The sequence below is a fragment of the Euleptes europaea genome, chromosome 1 (genome assembly GCF_029931775.1).
Source record: "Euleptes europaea isolate rEulEur1 chromosome 1, rEulEur1.hap1, whole genome shotgun sequence".
In the NCBI taxonomy this organism is placed as follows: Eukaryota; Metazoa; Chordata; class Lepidosauria; order Squamata; family Sphaerodactylidae; genus Euleptes; species Euleptes europaea.
This window is the reverse complement of record NC_079312.1, coordinates 55,273,421-55,294,620: the sequence shown is the minus strand read 5'-3', so window position 1 is coordinate 55,294,620 and position 21,200 is coordinate 55,273,421. Positions and strand designations below refer to the sequence as shown.

The 21,200-nt window shown below is 40.7% G+C and overlaps 1 protein-coding gene across 1 annotated transcript in view; it reads left to right on the top strand.

Annotated features, from left to right (window-relative positions):
- TXNRD3 (thioredoxin reductase 3) overlaps nt 1-21,200 on the top strand; it is a 43,014-nt gene that overhangs the window by 9,656 nt on the left and 12,158 nt on the right. The window contains exons 2-11 of the mRNA XM_056854982.1: nt 7,184-7,244; nt 9,181-9,290; nt 9,788-9,907; nt 12,055-12,127; nt 13,547-13,666; nt 14,070-14,212; nt 17,767-17,882; nt 17,976-18,201; nt 19,224-19,316; nt 19,794-19,870. Of these exons, the coding sequence (XP_056710960.1) occupies nt 7,184-7,244; nt 9,181-9,290; nt 9,788-9,907; nt 12,055-12,127; nt 13,547-13,666; nt 14,070-14,212; nt 17,767-17,882; nt 17,976-18,201; nt 19,224-19,316; nt 19,794-19,870 (1,139 nt within the window). The remainder of the gene's footprint in view (nt 1-7,183; nt 7,245-9,180; nt 9,291-9,787; nt 9,908-12,054; nt 12,128-13,546; nt 13,667-14,069; nt 14,213-17,766; nt 17,883-17,975; nt 18,202-19,223; nt 19,317-19,793; nt 19,871-21,200) is intronic.

The window sequence follows — 21,200 nt, the reverse complement described above, 5'->3', positions numbered from 1 at the left end:
AGAGAACAGACCGTTCCAGTTGTGGAGGGTATGGCGGAATCCTTGAAGGGCAGCTACTGGACAGCAGCAGTAGTAGAAGGTGACATTGGCAGAGAATATATCATAGACAATGACAGTGACACTGCAGCTAACTTTCGTTAGTATTGCGCAGAAGAAGGCAATGGTAAACCACTTCTGACCAACTCTTACCTCGAAAACCCTATGATGAGACAATCCAAAAGGAAAAAGATACAATGCTGGAAGACAGGACTCCCAGGTCAGATGGCTGTCAATTAGCTATTGGGGAAGAGCTGAGGACAAGCACGAGTAGTGTTATTCTTAATGCCGCAACTGGACTAAAGCCAAAAGGATGTTTAGTTGTAGATGTGCAAAAGAAAAGTCCAAAGCTGATCAACATACATAATAGGAACATATAATGTGAGAAGTATGAATCAAGGTAAACTTGGAGTCGTACAATGAGAAATGGAACATTTAAGAATTGGCATCTTGGGAGCAAGTGAACTAAAGTTGATTAGATTAGGACATTTTCAGCCAGAAAATTACAAAGTGTATTATTCTGGAAATGACAAATGCAGAAGAAATGGAGTTGCTCTAATAGTGAGGCAATGTAGCACAAGCTCTCAGGGGCTATAGTGCAGAGTATGACCAAATACTATCAGACTTATGGAAAGCATAACAATATAACCATCATTCATGTTCATATCCCAACTACAGATGTTGAAGAGGGAGAAATTGAAAACTTTTATGCAAGTGTTCAGGAATAAGATGTTCTGATAATCATAGGTGTCTGGAACGCAAAAGCAGAATCTAATATTGGCAGATTTGGGCCAGGAGCATGAAATGAAGCAGGAGAGCAACTCATAGAATTCTGTGAAGACAGTAATTTGTTCATTGTGAACATGTGCTTCAGGCAACCAAATAGACAATTGTATCCATGGACATCACTGGATGGCCAATATAAAAATCAGATAGATTGCATAATTGCAAGCAGAATATATAATTGCAAGCTGAAGATGAAGCTCTATTCTGTCTGCTGAAACAAGACCAGATATGGATTGTGGTACGCGCCATGAATGGTTAATATTGAAAATCAGAATAAAGCTGAAGCACCAAAAAATTCAGAGTGCCATAATGTAATCTAAAAATTCTTAAAGAGTTTAAAGACCATGTAAAGAACATATTTGCATTACTAACTTCAAGTGAGCATAAACCAGGAGAATTATGGGTTGAAATCAGAGATATTATCAAGGAAGAATGTGCAAAGACTATTCCTATAGACAAAAGAAATGAAAAACCTTGATGGATGACTGATGGAACTCTTAAAATTGCTAAGGGTAGATGACGAGCAAAACTAGAAGGTGGAAGAAATAGAAGCAGAAGTCTCAATGCAGCATTTCTGTGACTGGCACATAAAGACAAACAACTATTATAATCAGTGTAAACAAATAGAGAACAAAAAAGGGCAAACAAGAGTTCTGTTCCACAAAATCAAGGAAATCAAAGGGAAATTTAAAGCACAATTAGGCATACTGAAAGATCATCGCAGGAAAACATTAGCTGAACAGGAAAAAATAAAAGAAGGGACCAATACACTGAAGAGCTGTGCAGAAGAGATGAAAGGATGAGATTTTCCTTCAAAGAAGAATCTTTTGAAGAAGAACCTGCAGCTTTAGAAAGTGGAATGAAAGCTGGAGTAAAAAGCAATTGAGATAAATCACCAGGAGCAGGTGGAATATCAATAGAGCTACTCCAAATCACAGAGATGGTGTCCATCAAAATCTTAATAAGAATATGCTAACAAATATGGGAAACAAAAAATGGCCCACAGACTGGAAATGCTCAGTTTACATTCCAGTTCCGAAAGAGGAGACATCAAGGACTACAGCAACTATCAGACCATGGTATTAATTTCTCATGCAAGTAAAGTGATGCTCAAAAAATCTTACAACAAAGTCTTAGCATATATGGAGTGAGAAATGCCTGTTATGCAAGCGAGATTCAGAAAAGAAAGAGGTACTAGAGGTCATATTCCAAGTTTATGTTGGATCCAGGAGCATACAGGAGAATTTCAGGGAAAAATTAGCTGGTGTTGATAGATTACAGCAAAGCTTTTGACTGTGGAGCATGAAAAGTTATGGTTGGTTTTAAAAGAAATGGCTGTGCCACAGCATCTGATTGTTTTGATGCACTACCTGTACTCTGGATGAGGCTATTGTAAGGGCAAAGAAACAGAATGGTTTCCAGTTGGTCAAGGTGTCAGACAAGGATGTATTTTATCTCCCTATCTTTCAGAACATATCATGTGTTTCCTATATATGCAAAACATATCATAGGGAAATGTGGATTAGATTTAGAGTAAAATGGAGTGAGAATTTGTGGAAGGAACATTTACAATTTGAGATATGCAGATGACACCACATTGCTGGCTGAAAATAGTGAAAACTTGAAATGACTCCTGATGAAGGTTGAAGCAGAAAGTGCCAAAGCAGGATTACTGCTGAACATCAAGAAGCCAAAAGTAATGACGACTGGGGAATTACACAACTTTAAGGTTGATGAAGAAGATTTTTTATTCCTTGGTTCCATTATCAATCAAAAGGTTGGCTACAACCAAGAAAGTTGTATAATCCCAAACAATCTGGATGCTTGAAAAATGTGGAAGACGTTACCACAAGTGTGTTTGACATTTAGCAATAGATTTATAACCTCTTTAAGTAGAATATATATGTGCGTATGCTCATTGTGACCTGTTAAGCCAACTTAATTTGTTACAAAATCATAATTGGTTGATGAAACAGCAGGTATGTGAGCGAGCTAGTTAGGTTCATCGTGACTCTTAAGGTAGACAAACTGGTTTAGAGTAGCAAAAGCAGATTATGTCAGCAGTTGCTTTAGGAAGTATATTGTCACACCAAACTATTATAAATACTTGGAAGTAGCACAGTAAATGCTTTTGGAGAAATATTACATAGGGATTCTGTAAAAGGTAAAGGTCCCCAGAGCAAGCACCGGGTCATTCCTGACCCATGGGGAGACATCACATCCCGACGTTTACTAGGCAGACTTTTGTTTACAGGGTGGTTTGCCAGTACCTTCCCCAGTCATATACACTTTACCCCCAGCAAGCTGGGTACTCATTGTACCAACCTCGAAAGGATGGAAGGCTGAGTCAACCTTGAGCCGGTTACCTGAAACCAACTTCCTTTGGGATCGAACTCAGGTCGTGAGCAGAGCTTGGACTGCAGTATTGCAGCTTACCACTCTGCCCCATGGGGCTCTGTACCAGAGTTAAAAAAAGATAATTTCATGACTTGGTTAAACAGTGCTTGATTCATGTTCTTCTCATATTTATAATTCTTGCTTAATGCTGGGGCTTTGATTTATAGGTCAAGTTGTATTGTTGGTCCTAGAAAAAAAAAGTTTGTTCCCACTTAGTTTACAACTATTTGAGAGTTGTTAACAGGAGAAGGAAAGCAGCAAGAGGCTAAGGCTGTTCCCAGATGCCGCATGCCCAGAATTAGTTTGTGTGTATGAATCTCCTCACATAGTACGTTGTGTTCATAATTAGCATCTCAGTGAAAGCATTTTAACAAATTGAGGATTGTTTCTTTCCCAGTTGCCAGGTGGCTAAGAAACTCAGTTACAAGGGGAAAAAATCAAACCCCACCATTTAAGATTCCTGCATTCAGGCAATGTGGCAAATTGCAGTTAATCTTCAACGGTGGGAAGATTAAAATACACAAGCCCAGCAATAAACCAGGTTCATGGCTTTTATACAACCTCTGGTTTATTATGTTTTGGTAGGTCTTAAGCCTTGGTGGTTGCTCTACCCTCACGGCAGTATGTGCAATAGTCCCAAGGTCTTGGCGGATCTGTGTCAGTTTGGGAAAAGACATTTAAGTGCCTATTCCTTTGCATGTTGCATGGTAGAGCTCCATCATGTTTCTGGATGGTTTTTAATTGTGCCTTAGTATGTGTCACTCTTAAATAACTTTTAAATAAAACTTGGATGGTGTACAAATACGTGAATGTCTGCGTCTCAGAACTCTTGGTCATGACTCTGAGCGTGATGAAGTCACGCCTGCTTTCCTATGTAAAAGGGTGTGGAAGTCATTGGTTTAAGGCAAACTAATATCTTGAAAGGCCTTTATTGTGGCAAATTAGGAAAAAATGTGACGCTATCAGTCATTGAGGACATCTATTTTCCACCTCTTGAAGAAAAGCTCTTTAGCTCTATTCTCCACCTCCTGAAGAAAAGCTCTTTAGCTCAGTAACTACCACCTTCTCTTCTAGAATGTTCAGGGCACTTGGTTCATAGCCCTCATGATGGGAATTCATGTGTGGTCCTTTTCCTTTCAGGTCAACACAAGGTTTGATTGATGAAACTGTCCAGGGAGAGCTAATCTCCCTCCCCCCACCACCACACACACTATGAATTCTATTAACATTTTTTTAAATGTTGGGAGCATCTAACCAAGGAAAGCTTTTGGCCTTTACATTATTGATATAGTATTGTAAACTGCGAAGCAAAGTGTTCTTGTAGGTTTAAGAGGTGTCCCAAAACACTGTGGTAGAGAATTTTGTTAAGTAGTGGTCCAAAGGGGCCAGACAAGGTCATGTGTAATTCTTTGCATGTAGCTCCAGGAAACCATTAAAACGCAGTCATTCTTTACAGGGGAGCACTCTCTGTATGGAAGATGACCAATAAACATGTGTTTAAAGGAAAGATTAAAATACAGGTTCAAAGTACAGGTTTAATAGAAAGATCTAAAAAGTATATTTATCCATCATAAAATATCTGAAGGAAGAATATGAAGCACATACTATTTTAAGCTGGTTCATAAATACCTTCCGCCTTAAAAATTCCATATGAAATGCTTCTCGAAACTTATTCATGATGGATACAGGTTGGGTTCATGTGCTCCATCCACCCCTTGAGCTTTATGCTGTGATTGAAGCCCTTGTGGGTGAGCTGGTTTAATATCTAGACTGAGATGTATTTAATTTCCATCCCAGTCAATAGGACCCTGAATGTCCTGCCATTCTGGCATGATTGATTCTTAACGTGCCCAAGACTTTGAAACAGGAAACCACCATGATGATGCTCTCTTCAAGGATTTCTTCAGAAAACTGGTTTCGGCAATCTTGTATGATGCATTTCCTCAAAATGCGTATTCAGCAAACAGTCCTTTTACAGTCTTTGTTGTGTTTTACTTCCACACCCCTGTCATAATGGAAACACTGAAAACAAAATCAACCTGCTGCAAATAATGGAGTATCATGAGACTGATGAATGTGTCAGACTGCACTACAAATGAGACTGCACTGCAAATGAGACCACCATGGGAGTGTAGAAGTCAGTTAGTAGAGTATTTGAACCAGATACCACTTCATGATGTAAACATCTACACAGTTTTGGTGAACATAGGTTTTATCTGTTGATTTGTGATGCCATGCTATTGAAGATAGACAAAATGAATGGTACCAACTTTGCATGGACAGATTGTGCCACAAGTCTTTGCAGCCATGCTTTTTGGACATCATAAAGCATCAAAGGTTGTGAATGATCAATGTGACATTAATAAACATTAAGGATAGGAAATGCAAATATAGGACCACATCTACTACAAGGGAACCATTGTACATGAAAAACCAGAATCTACTTCAAGAGTGAAGAGATGGCACCAGCGTCAGCCAAGTTCCAAGACTGGTTTAAAAATCAAAGCAACAGAATTTATGTCCAGAAATTTCTTGAAGATGAATTTAGGAAGTATGCTAATCAGCATAAATATATACTTTGTTATATAGGTTTCAAGAAAGTTACTAGGCTCTCTCATACACCAGTTGTGTCTTCCTGCAGAAGCACGCAATATCTTTATACATCTGCTAACAGATGAGAAAAAGTGGACAGAAGGGTGCTGCTGTTGACTTAGAAGATGCTATCAATCATTTGCATCATGCCATATGGAAAGTGTTCTGTGGGCAATAAACAATTTTTTTAGCTTAGGGAACTTGGGAAGAAGTGGTTTAGATTGTTCTTGCACTTCACATTGGAGCAGATGTCATGTCACAATTTTAGGAGGCATGGCAGAAACCTGTATTTTAATGTTCGGTGGGATTAGATTCCAAAAAAGCTACTGAGACATGTAGCATAGTGTTTTGTAGTGTCTGTTAAAAATGCCCCAAACTAGATGTGATGATGGGGGAAGGAGAAGAAGAGTTGGTTTTTATATGCCGACTTTCTCTACCACTTAAAGAAGAATCAAACCAGCTTGCAATCACCTTCCCCTCCCCACAACAGACACCCTGTGAGGTAGGTGGGGCTGAGAGAGCTCTAAGAGAGCTGTGACTAGCCCAAGGTCACCCTGCTGGCTTCATGTGTAGGAGTGGAAAAACCAACCCAGTTCACCAGATTAGCATCTGCCACTCATGTGGAGGAGTGGGGAATCAAACCTGGTTCTTCAGATGAGAGTCCACCACTCCAAACCACCACTCCTATCCACTACACCATGCTGACTTTCAGTGTATATTCAGGCATCTTGCCTATTCATGTGTGAAACTGGAAGCTAGGAAAATCTGTGTGTTTTGTTTTGTTTTTACATATGGAAAGCGTTGATGAGAAGAGCTGAATCCTGCCCCTTCCCTCCCTCACTTCGCGCTCCTCCATGTCCTGTGGCTCCCAGCCCCACTCTGAGATCAGGAAAAAATGTCAAACAATGGAATACACCTTGTTGGAGAGAGGTGGGGGATGCATTTTTTAAATGAGAAATGGAGATCTTAGGATGCATTTTTTTAAATGAGAAAGTTAAAGAATCCCCCATCCCTTTGCTTTTTACTTGAACAGGAAGTCATATGAATAAATACATGCATCAGACTTGTTAAATCCAGTTTAACCCTTAAAAGGTGAATGAGAGGGGATGATAGCACCAATGTTCCTGAATGTAAATTAGCAGTGTGTGACAGATATAGGTTCTGTATACACCTTCAATTACCTGTTTGGGCAGTAATTCAGTGTGCTTTAACTTAATTAGCTGCACAAACCACAGAAACCAAATAAAAGGGTAACTTTTTTTAATAGACTAACCCATGTAGAAAAGCAGTGTTACTTTTCGAATTAGAATAATTCCAGTGGTTCCAGTGGTTTATGCCTTCTAACTTCTTTCTTTTTATTTTTTTGTTCTAGGTAAAAGAACTCTTTCATTCTTTAGGAGTTGAATACAGTGCTTTGGAACTTGATAAGATAGGTATGTTTAAAATGGACAAATACACCAACCTATGTAGAAGTTGGTCCTCCTGTCTTCTTTTATTGTGCATTAGCTACCTGTTCAGATCTGTGGAAAACAATAAGTATCTGGCAAAATATTTCCTGAAGTCTCTTTAGTTGCTTAATTTTGAGATCTTAAGCCTAATGTGCCTGTTGGAAAATAAGTGTGTTTGAAGTGGGAGGAACATCCGCTGGCCTGCTATGTAAAGCTGCTTCTGTCTTGAGTGTGTAGGCTACTTTCCTCCAAGCACTTCTTCTCTTGTATTGTTTGTTCCTTGTTAATGATTGCCCCAGCTGGTAAGCAGCCTTCATGAAGAAAACAGCTGAGTCATTGGCTTGAATGCAGTTCTAGCACAGAAATTGTAATGAATGCCAAGTATGCTAAGTGAAACATTCTCTTGAGATTTTATTAACTTAATAGGGAAATACTGCTTGCATGCTATGAGTAGTTGTTTTTTAAAACAATGATGCTGCTGGTCCAAGCTGAGACTATTCAGGAGATGAATACTGTAAAGTTGCTGCCTTTTACTCATTTGACCTATTTGAATTGGCTTGTACTAGTGTTGAATATAAGGTTATTTTAGTTGCGTAGCGCTTTCAGGAAGAATGAAAGGTAAGCTATGTAAGTAAGTAGAAAGCCTGCTGTATTATATCCCTTCACCAGCATAAGCTGACCAAATTAAAGGTTTCCCATGACCACTTTTGTATGTTGCATACTCTGGGATCAATCCAGTAGTAGATGCTAGGGATCAATCCAGTTGTAGATGCTAATCTCCATTCTTTTGAGTCTTAAGTATAATTCCAAAGAGGTCAAAGAATAAATTGAATGGTTTTCTTTAAAGTGTTACATATTACATTTGTTATTTTCAAAGAGGAAATGGCACCAAAGTCAGCATGTTAAAAGGAAATGATAGTAATAGCTCAAGGGGATAAACCTTTTCTTCAGATATGCTCAATTTACACAAAATAACTACCCCGTCTTCATAGGCTGTACTGTATGTTTATTGAAGTTGGTTGCTGTGTTTCTTGTTTTGAACTCTGTATTAATCTACCAGTGTGCACGATGCTTTAAAATTCAAGCAAACAGGTCCCCTGTTCTCAGAATTTAACAGGGGAGACAACAAAAGGTTGGGAAGGAGTTGGATGTAGAGACAAATAGGAACAATTTGTTCATTCTGGTTATAGGTGCTGAGGCTTAACTTCAGCAGAGAACTGTAGCCAAGGCTTTGTGGCTTATTTTGAGGAGGGGTTTGAAGAGACGTGGATCTTTGAAATAGTTATGCAAGTATTAATACACTATTTGCAGTTTAGCCGTATAATGAAAAATGAAGTCCTGTGGCACCTTAAAGACTAGCAAACTTATGGTGTTAAGAGTTTGAAGGCTCATTTACTTCATGCATCTGAGGAAGTGAGCTCTAACTCAGGAAAGTTTCTTCTAGTCCCTCCTCTCGGCAACCCTGATTACTGGTAGCCTCTTTATCGCCCCCTTTTTAAGGTGGCCTGAGAGGAAGGGGCATTTATAGCACTCAGTTCTTCATCTATCTTTCTCTGTAATTCACAGCCTGTAACCTTCTTAACTCCTGATGTCTAGTTTTTTCAGTGCTTGGCAGCAGACTTTATATGGGTTTATGGCCCCTTCCCCACTCCCTGGGGGTTCTTTCTCACCATTGCCCCAGCAGTGGGGTGGGGCCAGCCTTGGTGGTGTCTCTGGGCAGATTGTTCCTGCTTTTCCCCATTGTCTGGCTGACAGATGCACAGACATGCCCCACTGCTCTGCCCCCCTGTGCCTTCTAGTGCCACCTATGGGGGTGTAATGGGTCAAGAAGGTCTCGTGACTAGGCTTCTTTTCTTGCTACTCAGTGCTGAAGGATCTGAGGTTCCTGGTCAATAAGTATGCTGGTTTTGTTTTTCTGTAGATGATGGCCCAAGTTTTCAGGAAGTATTACTAGGATTAACAGGCCAAAGGACCGTCCCCAATGTGTTTGTGAATGGAACTCATGTAGGTGGATGTGATCAAACTTTCCAGGTAATGTTGCACTTCCTTCTCCTTCACATGAAAATGCATTGCAGTAAGTCTGTGATGGGGTTTGTAACCAGGTTCTGCAATCATTTCCATTTTTGCAACCTTTTGTTATACAATACAGTAGTGAATTGTCTTGAGTATATTCATCTATTACCTTGGATACGTGCAAGTAGAGGACAAAATCCAAATACTCTTTTCTTCAGTTGGATTTTTTAAAGGATGAAACCTCTGCCCCATCTTCTAATTTTCCAGCATTGCCTTTCATAGCTTTTAAAGGAGTTCAGCTAAATTCAAAGCAAGATACTTGTCATATGCATAGAATTGTGATATCTTGCTAACATTTGTGAACTGTTAGAATTCAAGCAAGCTGTATGATGGACAAGGGCTGACTGTTCGGTTTGCTACCGCTTAAATGGGTAAAATGGGGTTCTGTAAGCATCTAGGCTTAGTGTCGCAGGCTTGGCTTAGGGAGACTAAAAAGTTGTACTGTCTTATTACAGGCTTACCAAAGCGGCTTGTTGCAGAGGCTTTTAGGAAACTGCAAAAATGAAGAGATGGATGCCTATGATTATGACCTAATAGTTATTGGTGGGGGATCTGGTGGACTTGCCTGTTCCAAGGTATGAACTTTGCAGGCCACTTATTTACATACGGAACTCCTGGATGATTTTAGTCTGGGAGCCAGCGTGGTGTAGTGGTTAAGAGCGGTGGTTTGGAGCGGTGGACTCTGATCTGGAGAACCGGGTTTGATTCCCCACTCCTCCACATGAGCGGCGAAGGCTAATCTGGTGAATGGGATTTGTTTCCCCACTCCTCCCCTTGAAGCCAGCTGGGTGACCTTGGGCTAGTCACACTCTCTCAGCCTCACCTACCTCCCAGGGTGTCTGTTTTGGGGAAGGGAAGGTGATTGTAAGCCAGTTTGATTCTTCCTTAAGTGGTAGAGAAAGTCGGCATATAAAAACCAACTCTTCTTCTTTTAAAACGGTTAAAAATTTCTCCCATTTGCTGTATGGCTGAGTACATTGATTTAAATCAAGGCAATTTAAATCAGTTTTTAAAATCCTCAAGAGCAAACAATGAATCTTAATCGTGGAATCAACAATTTTCATTTATTATTATAAAACAAAAGGGTATACTTCTAACCATAAATGCATTGACTTAAAACTCAATAGAGCCTTATACAAATTGAGGGACCATAATAAGTTGCTTAAATACTTAACATTTTTATTACTAAAATTAGCAATGCTTGTGTCCTAAAATAGTTTTTCACTGTTTACAGCTGTCATACATTTTTTTAAAGAGAGTTCTGGCTGCTTTATTTCAATGTTCTAAGTGCTCTGATGGACCTAATGTTCCTGCTCCACAAAAAAGTAAATAAAAGGTCTTCCAGATAGATTAGTAGACATCTGGGCTTGTTTGCCAGTCCCAGGCCCCATAATGTTTTAATCCACCCTTTCCATATGGTGATTGGTAACTCTTCAGCAAGACTGCATGTCACAACAGCACCACAGTGAAAGTAGCTTTTCTTCTAGAGCAGAAAGATTGAGGAAGCTTGTGGGGGATGTATGTTGGCTATGTGGCATAGTAGTAAATTATCTCCTGTTATATGTTTGTGTATGCCATCCATGTGAAATGAATGTTGTCAAGGTATAGGTTTGGAATTGCAGGTAAAGAAAAGCTTGTGAGGATGCTAATGGAGTGATCATGTTTGGGTATGTTCTGCAATATTTGGAAAGTTCTAAATTATCCTGAAATGTAAAACTTTCCATAGTGGATTTTATACTGTTCTAATCCTTCTAATTGTCCCACTCCCCCTTGTCACAGCTTACTAAATGTATTTTAATTACATTAATCCCATCTCTCTTACATCATGTAAATCAAGATGATGTACAAAAGATTTCCAGGTCATCTCCCATCCAGACATTGGCTAGATGTGTTCAAACTTCAGTAAGCTTCATGTGCCTTCTAAGGCCTTCTAAGCATACCCTGGGACCAATTCCAGGTGCTATGAATCCCTCACATTTTTTGGTTCATATAGCATAGAACTCCTTTGGTTGCATTTCCTAAAGAAGTTCATGAAAGAAACAAGAGGTTATTGTCGAAGGCTTTCACTGTCAGAGTTCATTGGTTCTTGTGGGTTATCCGGGCTGTGTAACCGTGGTCTTGGTATTTTCTTTCCTGACATTTCGTGACAGTGTCTCTCAGTGTCAAGTGTGTAGGAAGAGTAATATATATATATTATTATATATTACTCTTCCTACACACTTGACACTGAGAGACACTGTCCTTCAGTGTTACTCCTCTGAAGATGCTTGCCACAGCTGCTGGCGAAACGTCAGAAAAGAAAATACCAAGACCATGGTTACACAGCCCGGATAACCCACAAGAACCAAACAAGAGGGTTTTTCCCCAATTAGCTTAGAAAATAAAGCAGAAGGATTGGGCCATATGGAAAGGGGGTTGATTTGGAGTAAAACCAGGAAATACCTGTTGATGCTAGAGGAACATGGAACCATATACAGAGTTACTTTGGTCTAACCATCTTGAAGTCAGTGGGCAGAGACTAGAGTAAGTCTTCATTATTGGATTACTAAACTGTGTTCAAGAAATAGATGTGGGATGCTGCACTTCAACTAACGTCCACTCCCTACATTGTTACCCTTACCGGCCTCTTTGTATGTCATTTTATGAAAACCTTTAGATTGTGCCTTTTACGGGCAAAGTACCTGCATCTGCTTAATTCTAATGCTCAGCTGTTTGTTTATAGGAAGCTGCGGTCTTAGGAAGGAAGGTCATGGTGCTAGATTATGTTGTACCAACACCCATTGGTACTACTTGGGGTACGTCTTTTATGCTTTTTATGTTTTCAATATTGACATTTCTTATTAAGTTGCTAATATTCTTGGCTTTGATTAGCAAAAGGCAGTATCTTATTATGTGGATTGCCCTTTTTTGTGTGCCAGTAACATTGGTCAACATGGGTAGCTTCCTGACTTACAATTTCAGTTCTCTTCAAACCCCTCCTCAGAGAACCTCTTCAATCTTTGTTCTCATTATGTGACTATTCTACACAGTTGCTTTTTGTAGGAGAATATTTTGGTTTTACATACAGAAGAATAAAACAGCTAAATTGTTCACTACTTAAATTACCTGGAGGACGCAAAATACTTATTCCCAGGAATATAAAAAAAGATATGCATGTATAATACATGTTTGTAGCAGAATTCCTTTAATCTTAAAATTTAGCTTGTATCTATGTCGTGTTTGGAGTATTTTGTACATTTAATAGGTTGAGTTGGCTTTTACAATAAATGTGTCACACCTTCATTAAATTAGTCGCTTTGCTCCATTACATAGGAACTTATTGATGGATGTTGTGACTTCAAAATGGGTGTTGTGAGCATGAAACATGGAAATGGATGTAGAAACTTGGATGGAGTCATATTCATAGGGCATTGTAGTATAGAGTAAAATTTAAACCAGTCAACCACTGCATCCATCTTCTTTTGTTCTTCCTATAGTATGTTATAGTGGTAACACTGCTGCTTTGCTGATCAGTAGTACTGTAGATATTTGAAACTCTGTAGAAATGTTGAGTTTTATCTTGTTCCTCTGTTAGGAACACAATGACACCGGAACCCGGCTAATGGCACCCTCATAAAGCATTCCCAATGCTTTTACAGCCATTGGACTTTCAAACTCTGTTGGGTACAAAGTGATTGGACATATCAAGTCTGACAGCCAAGCTATAGATTACATTAGGGATCACTGATCAGCACTCTCATAATGCATGATCCTCAGATCTCTCAAGGGGCTGTGTTTTTTTCCCTGCCAGTGTATTAATGGAGACATCCTGGGTATTGATACATCCAGTGTATTAATGCAGACTGGGACATCCTGCTTTACAACACGCCTCTCTGCTTGAAGCGAAGTGTTGCCTGGGTGGGGGGAATGCCTAATACTGCATGTTTGAAGCTGGTCAAAACTGGCAGTACTTGTACAGTGGTAGTGCTACATGATAACTTTATGCCTTAAATGCGAAGCGAAGTGTTGCTTGAAGCGAAGTGTTGCCTGGGTGGGGGGAATGCCTAATACTGCATGTTTGAAGCTGGTCAAAACTGGCAGTACTTTTACAGTGGTAGTGCTACATGATAACTTTATGCCTTAAATGCACAAGTATTGCTATATGCTGGGTGGAATGCACCACTGGTAAATACTAAAAAGAAACCTTTAAAAAAAAATGAGACTTCATGTTTCAGGCCTTGGTGGCACGTGTGTGAATGTGGGCTGCATTCCCAAGAAGTTGATGCATCAGGCTGCCCTTTTAGGCCAGGCTCTTCAAGATTCGAGGAAGTTTGGTTGGGAGTATGAAGAGCAAGGTATGTAGATCCCTGCAATTGGTGCACAGTTAACTAAGCTACTAAGTGTGTGTGCTGCTTATATGGAACGTAAGGAATGTGTGATGCTCTGTTCTGTCTTCATTTCCCCCATCCCGCAGTATGCTTCTCAGCCTTGGTTACTTAGCTAAGTGCTTGTTGTGAATAAAGATGTGTGACTGCTTTAACGAACAGCAGGGATCTGAGTCTTTTTTAATGATATCAGTCCAGGCAAGTTTCTCCTGTCAAGTTCTTTATGCATCTTTACCTGACCACCTTGCACTAAGAGGTTTGTTAAATGATGCTAAATTGTATCTGAATTTGCTCTGTTGTGTTACTGTCTGGCCAGTTGAATGCAGTCAGCACCTTTTAAAATTTTGTACACGCAACTGTTATTTCTTACCAGTGAAACACAATTGGGAGACCATGGTAGAAGCAATTCAGAACTACATAGGATCCTTGAACTGGGGATATCGGGTGGCGTTACGTGAGAAATCTGTGACATACCTCAACGCATTTGGAGAGTTCATTGGGCCACATAAGATTAAGGTACCTGCAGTATAGACTTGGATTTTGATCTATTAAAGTGTTGCTGTTCTAGCTGAAAGCTTGTCTAGTTTATGACATTTGTTACTTTAAAAATCCGGGTGGTTCCTGTATTGAAATAACCCTTCTGAAAAAACCTTCATGGTCTTCAACCCATTATAGTTAAATTTGCAAAATTGCAGATTTTCCACTGGTATAAGTGGGAGGAGGGGCTGCAGCCCTTTCTCATGTGGCGTTTATCCACACATGCTCCACATGGAGAGCCAGCGTGGTGTAGTAGTTAAGAGCAGTGGTTTGGAGCAGTGGACTCTAATCTGGAGAACTGGGTTTGATTTCCCACTCCTCCACATGAGCTGCGGATGCTAATCTGGAGAACCAGGTTGGTTTCCCCACCATATCTAATCCTGAGGGGTGCTTTCTGAGCACAGGGCCTGAAAGAAAAACGGGAGGTGGAAAATGTCCATTCAGAATCCACTTTTTTAGTAATTTAGATCCAACCAGTTGTGACGATTTAGCATAATATATGCTGACAATTTAAACAGATGAGTTCCTGGGGCGTCAGCATTAAAGGTGCCACTACTAAAAGCTAATCAAATGAAAACAATACTTGACTCAGACATCAGGGTGGGGAGGATGGAAATCAGCAAAGTATATGAAAATCTTAAGTTATTTTGCTGATGGTTTATCCTCATTTATCTTTGTGCAACCTGATTTTTGAAATTTAAAGAACTTAGTAATAGCAAGGACAGAAGTGATAAGTGACCGAGAGGACTGAAGAAAGGGATAAGTAAATTTACAGGCCAGAGTGTGTAACTTATAAACATTTCATTGCTCAGAAACATTTGCCTGTACAATTTTGACTACGTCTCTGCAACTAACTATATTAGAAGCTTGCTTTTAAAATGGAAGTTGCCATTCTCAGGGGTGCTCTTGCTGCTGAGGCTTATGTACAGATGCACTGGAAGCTACGAGCTCTGCTGTAAACGACTAAAATATCCTTGGTTATATTATTACATTTCAGCTTCTAGCCTGAGGGCACTTGTGATACACATGCCAGAAGTTTGGAAGCTGAGTCCCTAGTGATGCTGCTGGCATCATATTACCCCTCCTTTATATTTGAATGTACTAGAAACATAGACACGAACAGTGCCTGCTTGATATAAGGGGATTGGTAGCGTCTCCCTTTCTTTGCATTCCTTCGTAGCTGACAAAACTTACAGTGTACACCACTTGTAGCAAGAAACTTGTGAAGAAGTCATGAATGACATTAAGTAACCTCAAAATCTATTTTTTTAAAAAAATACAATAAAATAAATACAATTTTAAATAAAACAAAATAGCCAGCGATATCTTGGGCTGGTCCTGGATCCAGTGGGCTGGCTCATCAAAGGCCAGCAAGCATGAAGCTATGCCCAAACGTTATACCTGGAGAAGAGCTGACAAAAGCTCAGCTTTGATAGTAAGGCTGGCAGCGATGTTCCTTTCAGCCTACCTTCCCGACCTGTTCATAAGAAGACCCCTGTTGGATCAGAACAGTGGTCTATCTAGTCCACCGTCCTGTTTCCCAGAGTGGTCAACTAGTTATCCTGGAGGTCCAACAAACAGGGCATAGAGGCCAAGGCTTTCTCCTGATGCTGCCTCCTGGTACTGGTATGCAAACAGGCCGATGGGCCATTAAGGCCACTGGGAAACATTCCATTGGGCTGAAGGCCTAGGAGCAGATCTGTGTGAAGCTGGCAATCTCCACAAGGGGGGCAGGAGTACTACCACCATGAGTTGGCAGCCCTCATATATTCCCCAATAAAGCCGAATTTTTAAAAAATCCTTTTGTCTGTCATGAGTATATTGCCCACCAGCTTCACTAGATGCTCCCAAGTTATTTTCTTATGGGGGAGGGAGAAAAGTTCCCCACTCCATGCATAATGTTATGAACCTCTGTTCCCATAGTGGTCTTTTTCTAAATTGAATGTCCCAGACTCTTTTGCCTTTACACAGAGGAAAGGTGCTCCTGTCCCTTAGCCATCTTGGTTGCCCTTTTCTGCAGTATCTATTTCAACATAAGGTGACCAGACCTGCACACACTATTCCAAATGAGGCCACACCATAGATCTATACAGGGGCATTACAGTGGTGGCTTGGGGTGCCTTTCACCAACTTTGGCTGGTGAACCAAAGATGGCTGTTCCTAGGCAGGAAAGATGTCATGGGGTGGTGAATGCCCTGGTAACTAGATGTTCTAAAAACATCTAGTAATTACTCCACTGAGACGCTGAACTGCTGAAATGAGATGAGCCTGTGCACGAATATTGTGTCCTGGAATATAGGGTGGGTCTCCAGACTCTTCTGGGTAGATATCAGTGAGATATTCTAAATTTGTTGTGTCCACTCGGGAAGAAGACAAGGCTGGAGATAGAGAGAAAAATACTGAGGATGCTGGTTATATACTGATTTAAGTTCCTTTTTAGTTAAGCTTCTAAATGTAATGTACAAAGTTTCACTTGCTGATAAAGACTTCTTACATAGCAGCTCCTCTAATACTGTATTATGAGCTTCTTTTTTGAACTTCCCATGTAAATGAGTTCTCTGAATGCTCTTAGGGCTGTATGTACAACAAAGGCAAAGACTCTCAAGTTGGACTTCATTGGCATGTGGAGATACAAATCACAATCTTTGCACTTCGCATATGTGCTTGAAATAGTTGTGTGCCTAAAATATTCTTGAAGTTAGGGGTCTTGAATTCTTACTGAACATTGGATTGGAAATGTATTCTTGACTTTTGGTTTGGAAACAAACTCATGACTACTGTTTGGTACTAGACAGGCTAAGAGCACTGTTCAGACAGTGCTGCACCATTGGTTCCTAAACATCTAAAACTCCATTGGAAATATGTTCTTCCTAGAATTGGGCGTATTTGAGAGTGGATACAACCAGCTTTTTCACTTGATCTTGCCCATCCCCCTCCTTCCTACAGCTTCTGCCACGCAGCTTCCATGAGCCCCAGTATCACCTTTAGGGTAGTCAGAGGGGTCTTTTCATAGAATTGTAGAATCGTAGAGTTGGAAGGGACCTCCAGAGTCATCTAGCCCACAATGCAGGCAATTCACAACTACCTCCCCCCGCGCACACACCCTGTAACCCCTACTCCATGCCCGGAAGATGGCAGAAAACCTCCAGGATCGCTGGCCAATCTGGCCTGGAAGGAAATTGCTTCCTGACTCCAAAGTGGTGGTCATCAATTCCCTGGGCATGTAAAAAAGGGCCATGAGAGCCAAGCACTGATGCAACCCTTCCTGCCCTCCCTCTCACGATCTGCCTAAGTTTTCCTCCATTTTTTATCAGCATCCATCCCGTTAGTAGAGTGTGTCATTTAAACATTGTATTGTGGTAAAAGTATTTGTATTCCCTTTTATGGAGATACAGTGGGAGTTTCAGTGGGTCTGCTGGGTCAGTTTTACATATTACAATGTAATTAAACCAGTAAAGTATATTGCTGGCAATAGCTTGCAGAAGATGTACTTAGAAGAATTGCTAGTACTAACACATGTTTCTGTGTGATAGGCTACCAACAGGAAAGGACAAGAAACTTTTCACACAGCTCAAACGTTTGTTATAGCCACAGGGGAGAGACCTCGATATCTAGGTATCCCAGGAGATAGAGAAAACTGTATTACAAGGTGAGCCAAAGCTCCATTTAGCAATCTTTTTAAAAAAAGTTAAATATTTAACAATTTTCCCCGAACATTTCTGTTGTGTTTTTTCCCCCCCAGTGATGACCTCTTTTCCCTGCCCTACTGCCCTGGAAAGACTTTAGTTGTGGGAGCTTCTTATGTAGCTTTGGAATGTGCAGGATTTCTTGCTGGCCTTGGTATGGATGTCACAGTTATGGTCCGCTCTATCCTCCTGCGTGGTTTTGACCAAGAAATGGCAGAGAGAGCAGGTGCATATATGGAGACTCATGGTGTGAAATTCATCAGGAAGTTTGTTCCTGTTGAGGCAAGTATCTTCACTTGTTGAAATTCTTAAAACACACAGAGCGAAGTGGTGTTAGACTCCTTTGTGTATGACTAGGGTTGTCAAGAGACCTGGAGAAAAATGTCCTGTTCCTCTAGTGCAGTGATGGCGAACCTTTTAGAGACCGAGCGCCGAAACTGCAACCCAAAACCCACTTATTTATCGCAAAGTGCCAACACGGCAATTTAACCTGAATACTGAGGTTTTAGTTTAGAAAAAACAATTCATACATTAACATCTTTTGTCTTAAAAGAAAAACACAATAACAGAGTTTCACAGGTTAATTACATGCTGGGTAAGTGGGTGTTCCTCTTTTAGTAGGGGATTTCACTGAAAGGTGGGAGGCACCGCAAAGCCCGCGCTGTGGCCCGAGCGCTCTGTTCCCCTCCAGCTATGCCACGCTGTGAGCTATGCTCCCCTCCAACCAGCTCCTCTCCAACCCCACCACAGGAATCACCTTTGCCACAGACTCAACAGGCTGCCGTCCACGCAGTACCCTCTTGCCGCATGTGAGCCACCCTGCCACATGTGACAGCGGAGGGAGGAAGTACTCCCATTGGGCTGCTGGGCAGAGGGGCGGGTGATGTGAGAAATGCCCTCAGGTGCATTTGGAGAGGGGAGGGGAGCAGCCCAGCCCCGCTTCGCTCTGGCTTTCTAGCAACGAACTCAGGCGAACTGTGTGCTGGGGCGACGGCGCTCGTGCCCACGAGAGGGCTCTGAGTGCCCCCTCTGGCACGCGTGCCATAGGTTCGCCACCACTGCTCTAGTGAGACTTAATTTATGGAAATGAAGCTTTTCATAGCATGGAGATAAATAGCATTCCTCTGTTAAAAGGACAGGATGCTTTTCTTCAGGCCTCTGGAGCAAACCCCATGTATGACACTTGAGTAATATGGCAGATGTGTTGACATTGTTTGATAAGGTATGGAGGCCAAGGTAATCATTGAATTGAAACAGTTCTAATCTATGGGTTGAGAGTTTACACTTATTACTGTTCTCTGCAGATCATAAAGTTAGAAGAAGGCATGCCTGGAAGACTTAAAGTGGTTGCAAAATCGACTGATGGGTCACAAATGTTTGAGGGAGAATACAACACCGTAAGCACTTCACATTTGTTTGTGTGTGTGTTGTTAGTTTTGACCATGACATGGATTCTAGCCATTGTCTAATGTTTGAAGCAGAATTCACCGTAAGCACTTTACACTTGTTCGTGTGTGTGTTGTTAGGTTTGACCATGACATGGATTCTAGCCATTGTCTAATATTTGAAGGAGAATACACTGTAAGCACTTTACATTTGTTTGTGTGTGGGTGGAGAGTTGTTAGTTTTGAACATGACAAGGGTTCTAGCCATTGTCTACCAAGGTGCAATACACAGCCGGACACCAGCCGTTAAAATGAATTGAGTTTGTAACAGAACCACTCGAACTGTGCTACTGCCCTACAGTACTGGGTTGGGTATGTTGGGGGCGAGGTTACCATGAACGTTCTGAATTCTATTTTGAAAGTCTGATTTCAATAGTCCAATTACATAGTCTTCTCTGCAGTTCAGACACTTGTCCCTTTTTCATGCAGGTTTTGATAGCTGTCGGTCGGGATGCTTGCACCAAAAATATTGGCTTGGAGAAAATTGGTATGACTGTTAACGAGAAGTATGTACCTTTTGGCATTTATGACATATCCTTCTTCCAGGGAACTTGAACTAAACTGTATGATCCTTCCCTCTTCAGTTTTACCCTCACAAACACTGAAGGAGGGATTAGGCTGACAGAGTGTGGTTGACTCAAGGTCATGTTCTCAACTTCATGGCAGAGTGGGGATCTGAACCTAGTTTAGCACACTAGCTGCTATGCCACAGAGGCTAACTTGAAGAGCATTGTTATCTCAGTGCCTACTGATTCATCTCTAAGTTGTTGTTTTGTGTGTGTGTGTGTTAAGTGCCGTCAAGTCGCTTCCGACTCATGGTGACCCTATGAATCAATGTCCTCCAAAATGTCCTATCCTTAACAGCCTTGCTCAGATCTTGCAAACTGAGGGCCGTGGCTTCCTTTATAGAGTCAATCTCTTGTTGGGTCTTCCTCTTTTCCTGCTGCCTTCAACTTTTCCTAGCATGACTGTCTTTTCCAGTGACTCTTGTCTTCTCATAATAAGTCCAAAGTTCGGCAGCCTCAGTTTAGTCATTTTAGCTTCTAGGGTCAGTTCGGGCTTGATTTGATCTAAAACCCACTGATTTGTTTTTTTGGCAGTCCAGGGTATCCATAACACTCTCCTCCATCACCCCATTTCAAAGGAATCTACTTTCTTCCTATCAGCTTTCTTCATTGTCCAGCTCTCACACCCATACATAGTAATAGGGAATACGATGGCATGAATTAACCTGATCTTGGTTGCCAGTGTCACATCCTTACACTTCAGAATCTTTTCTAGCTCCTTCATGACTGCCCTTCCCAGTTGTTTTTTAGGCTTGAGTAAAAATTTCTTCTTCCCTGGCTTGTTTTGCCTTCCCACTTCTCAGCTTTGAACTAATTAATTAATTTCAAGGCGAAGATGGATATCTTAAGCTCTGCTTTCAAAATTAGTTTTATACTAGTTTTCTGTACCTAAAAATGATTATAAATTGCTATTTTTTAAGATGTAAAGGATGTAATGCATTCTACTATTGGTGTGTTTACGTGGTTTAAATTAGGTCCGTCTGTTTGCTTCATAATTACAGATTAATATTTAATGTATACATAGACTTGAAATATTTGCCCAGAGCAAAATTTGAAGTTACTTTGTGCTTCCATCAGTCTTCAGTAAGCTGAATTTCAGTCTTTCTACTCAGTAAGGAATGATGCTTCTTGAATCCATGTTTATATGTAGAGAGTTGAATCTGGTTTGCTGAATTCCAAAAATTGCAAGAACTGCAATTCCAAATTCCAAAAATTCCAAGAACTGCTTCCTTCTGCCTAGTATGATTGAAGGAATTCTATAGCTTAAAAC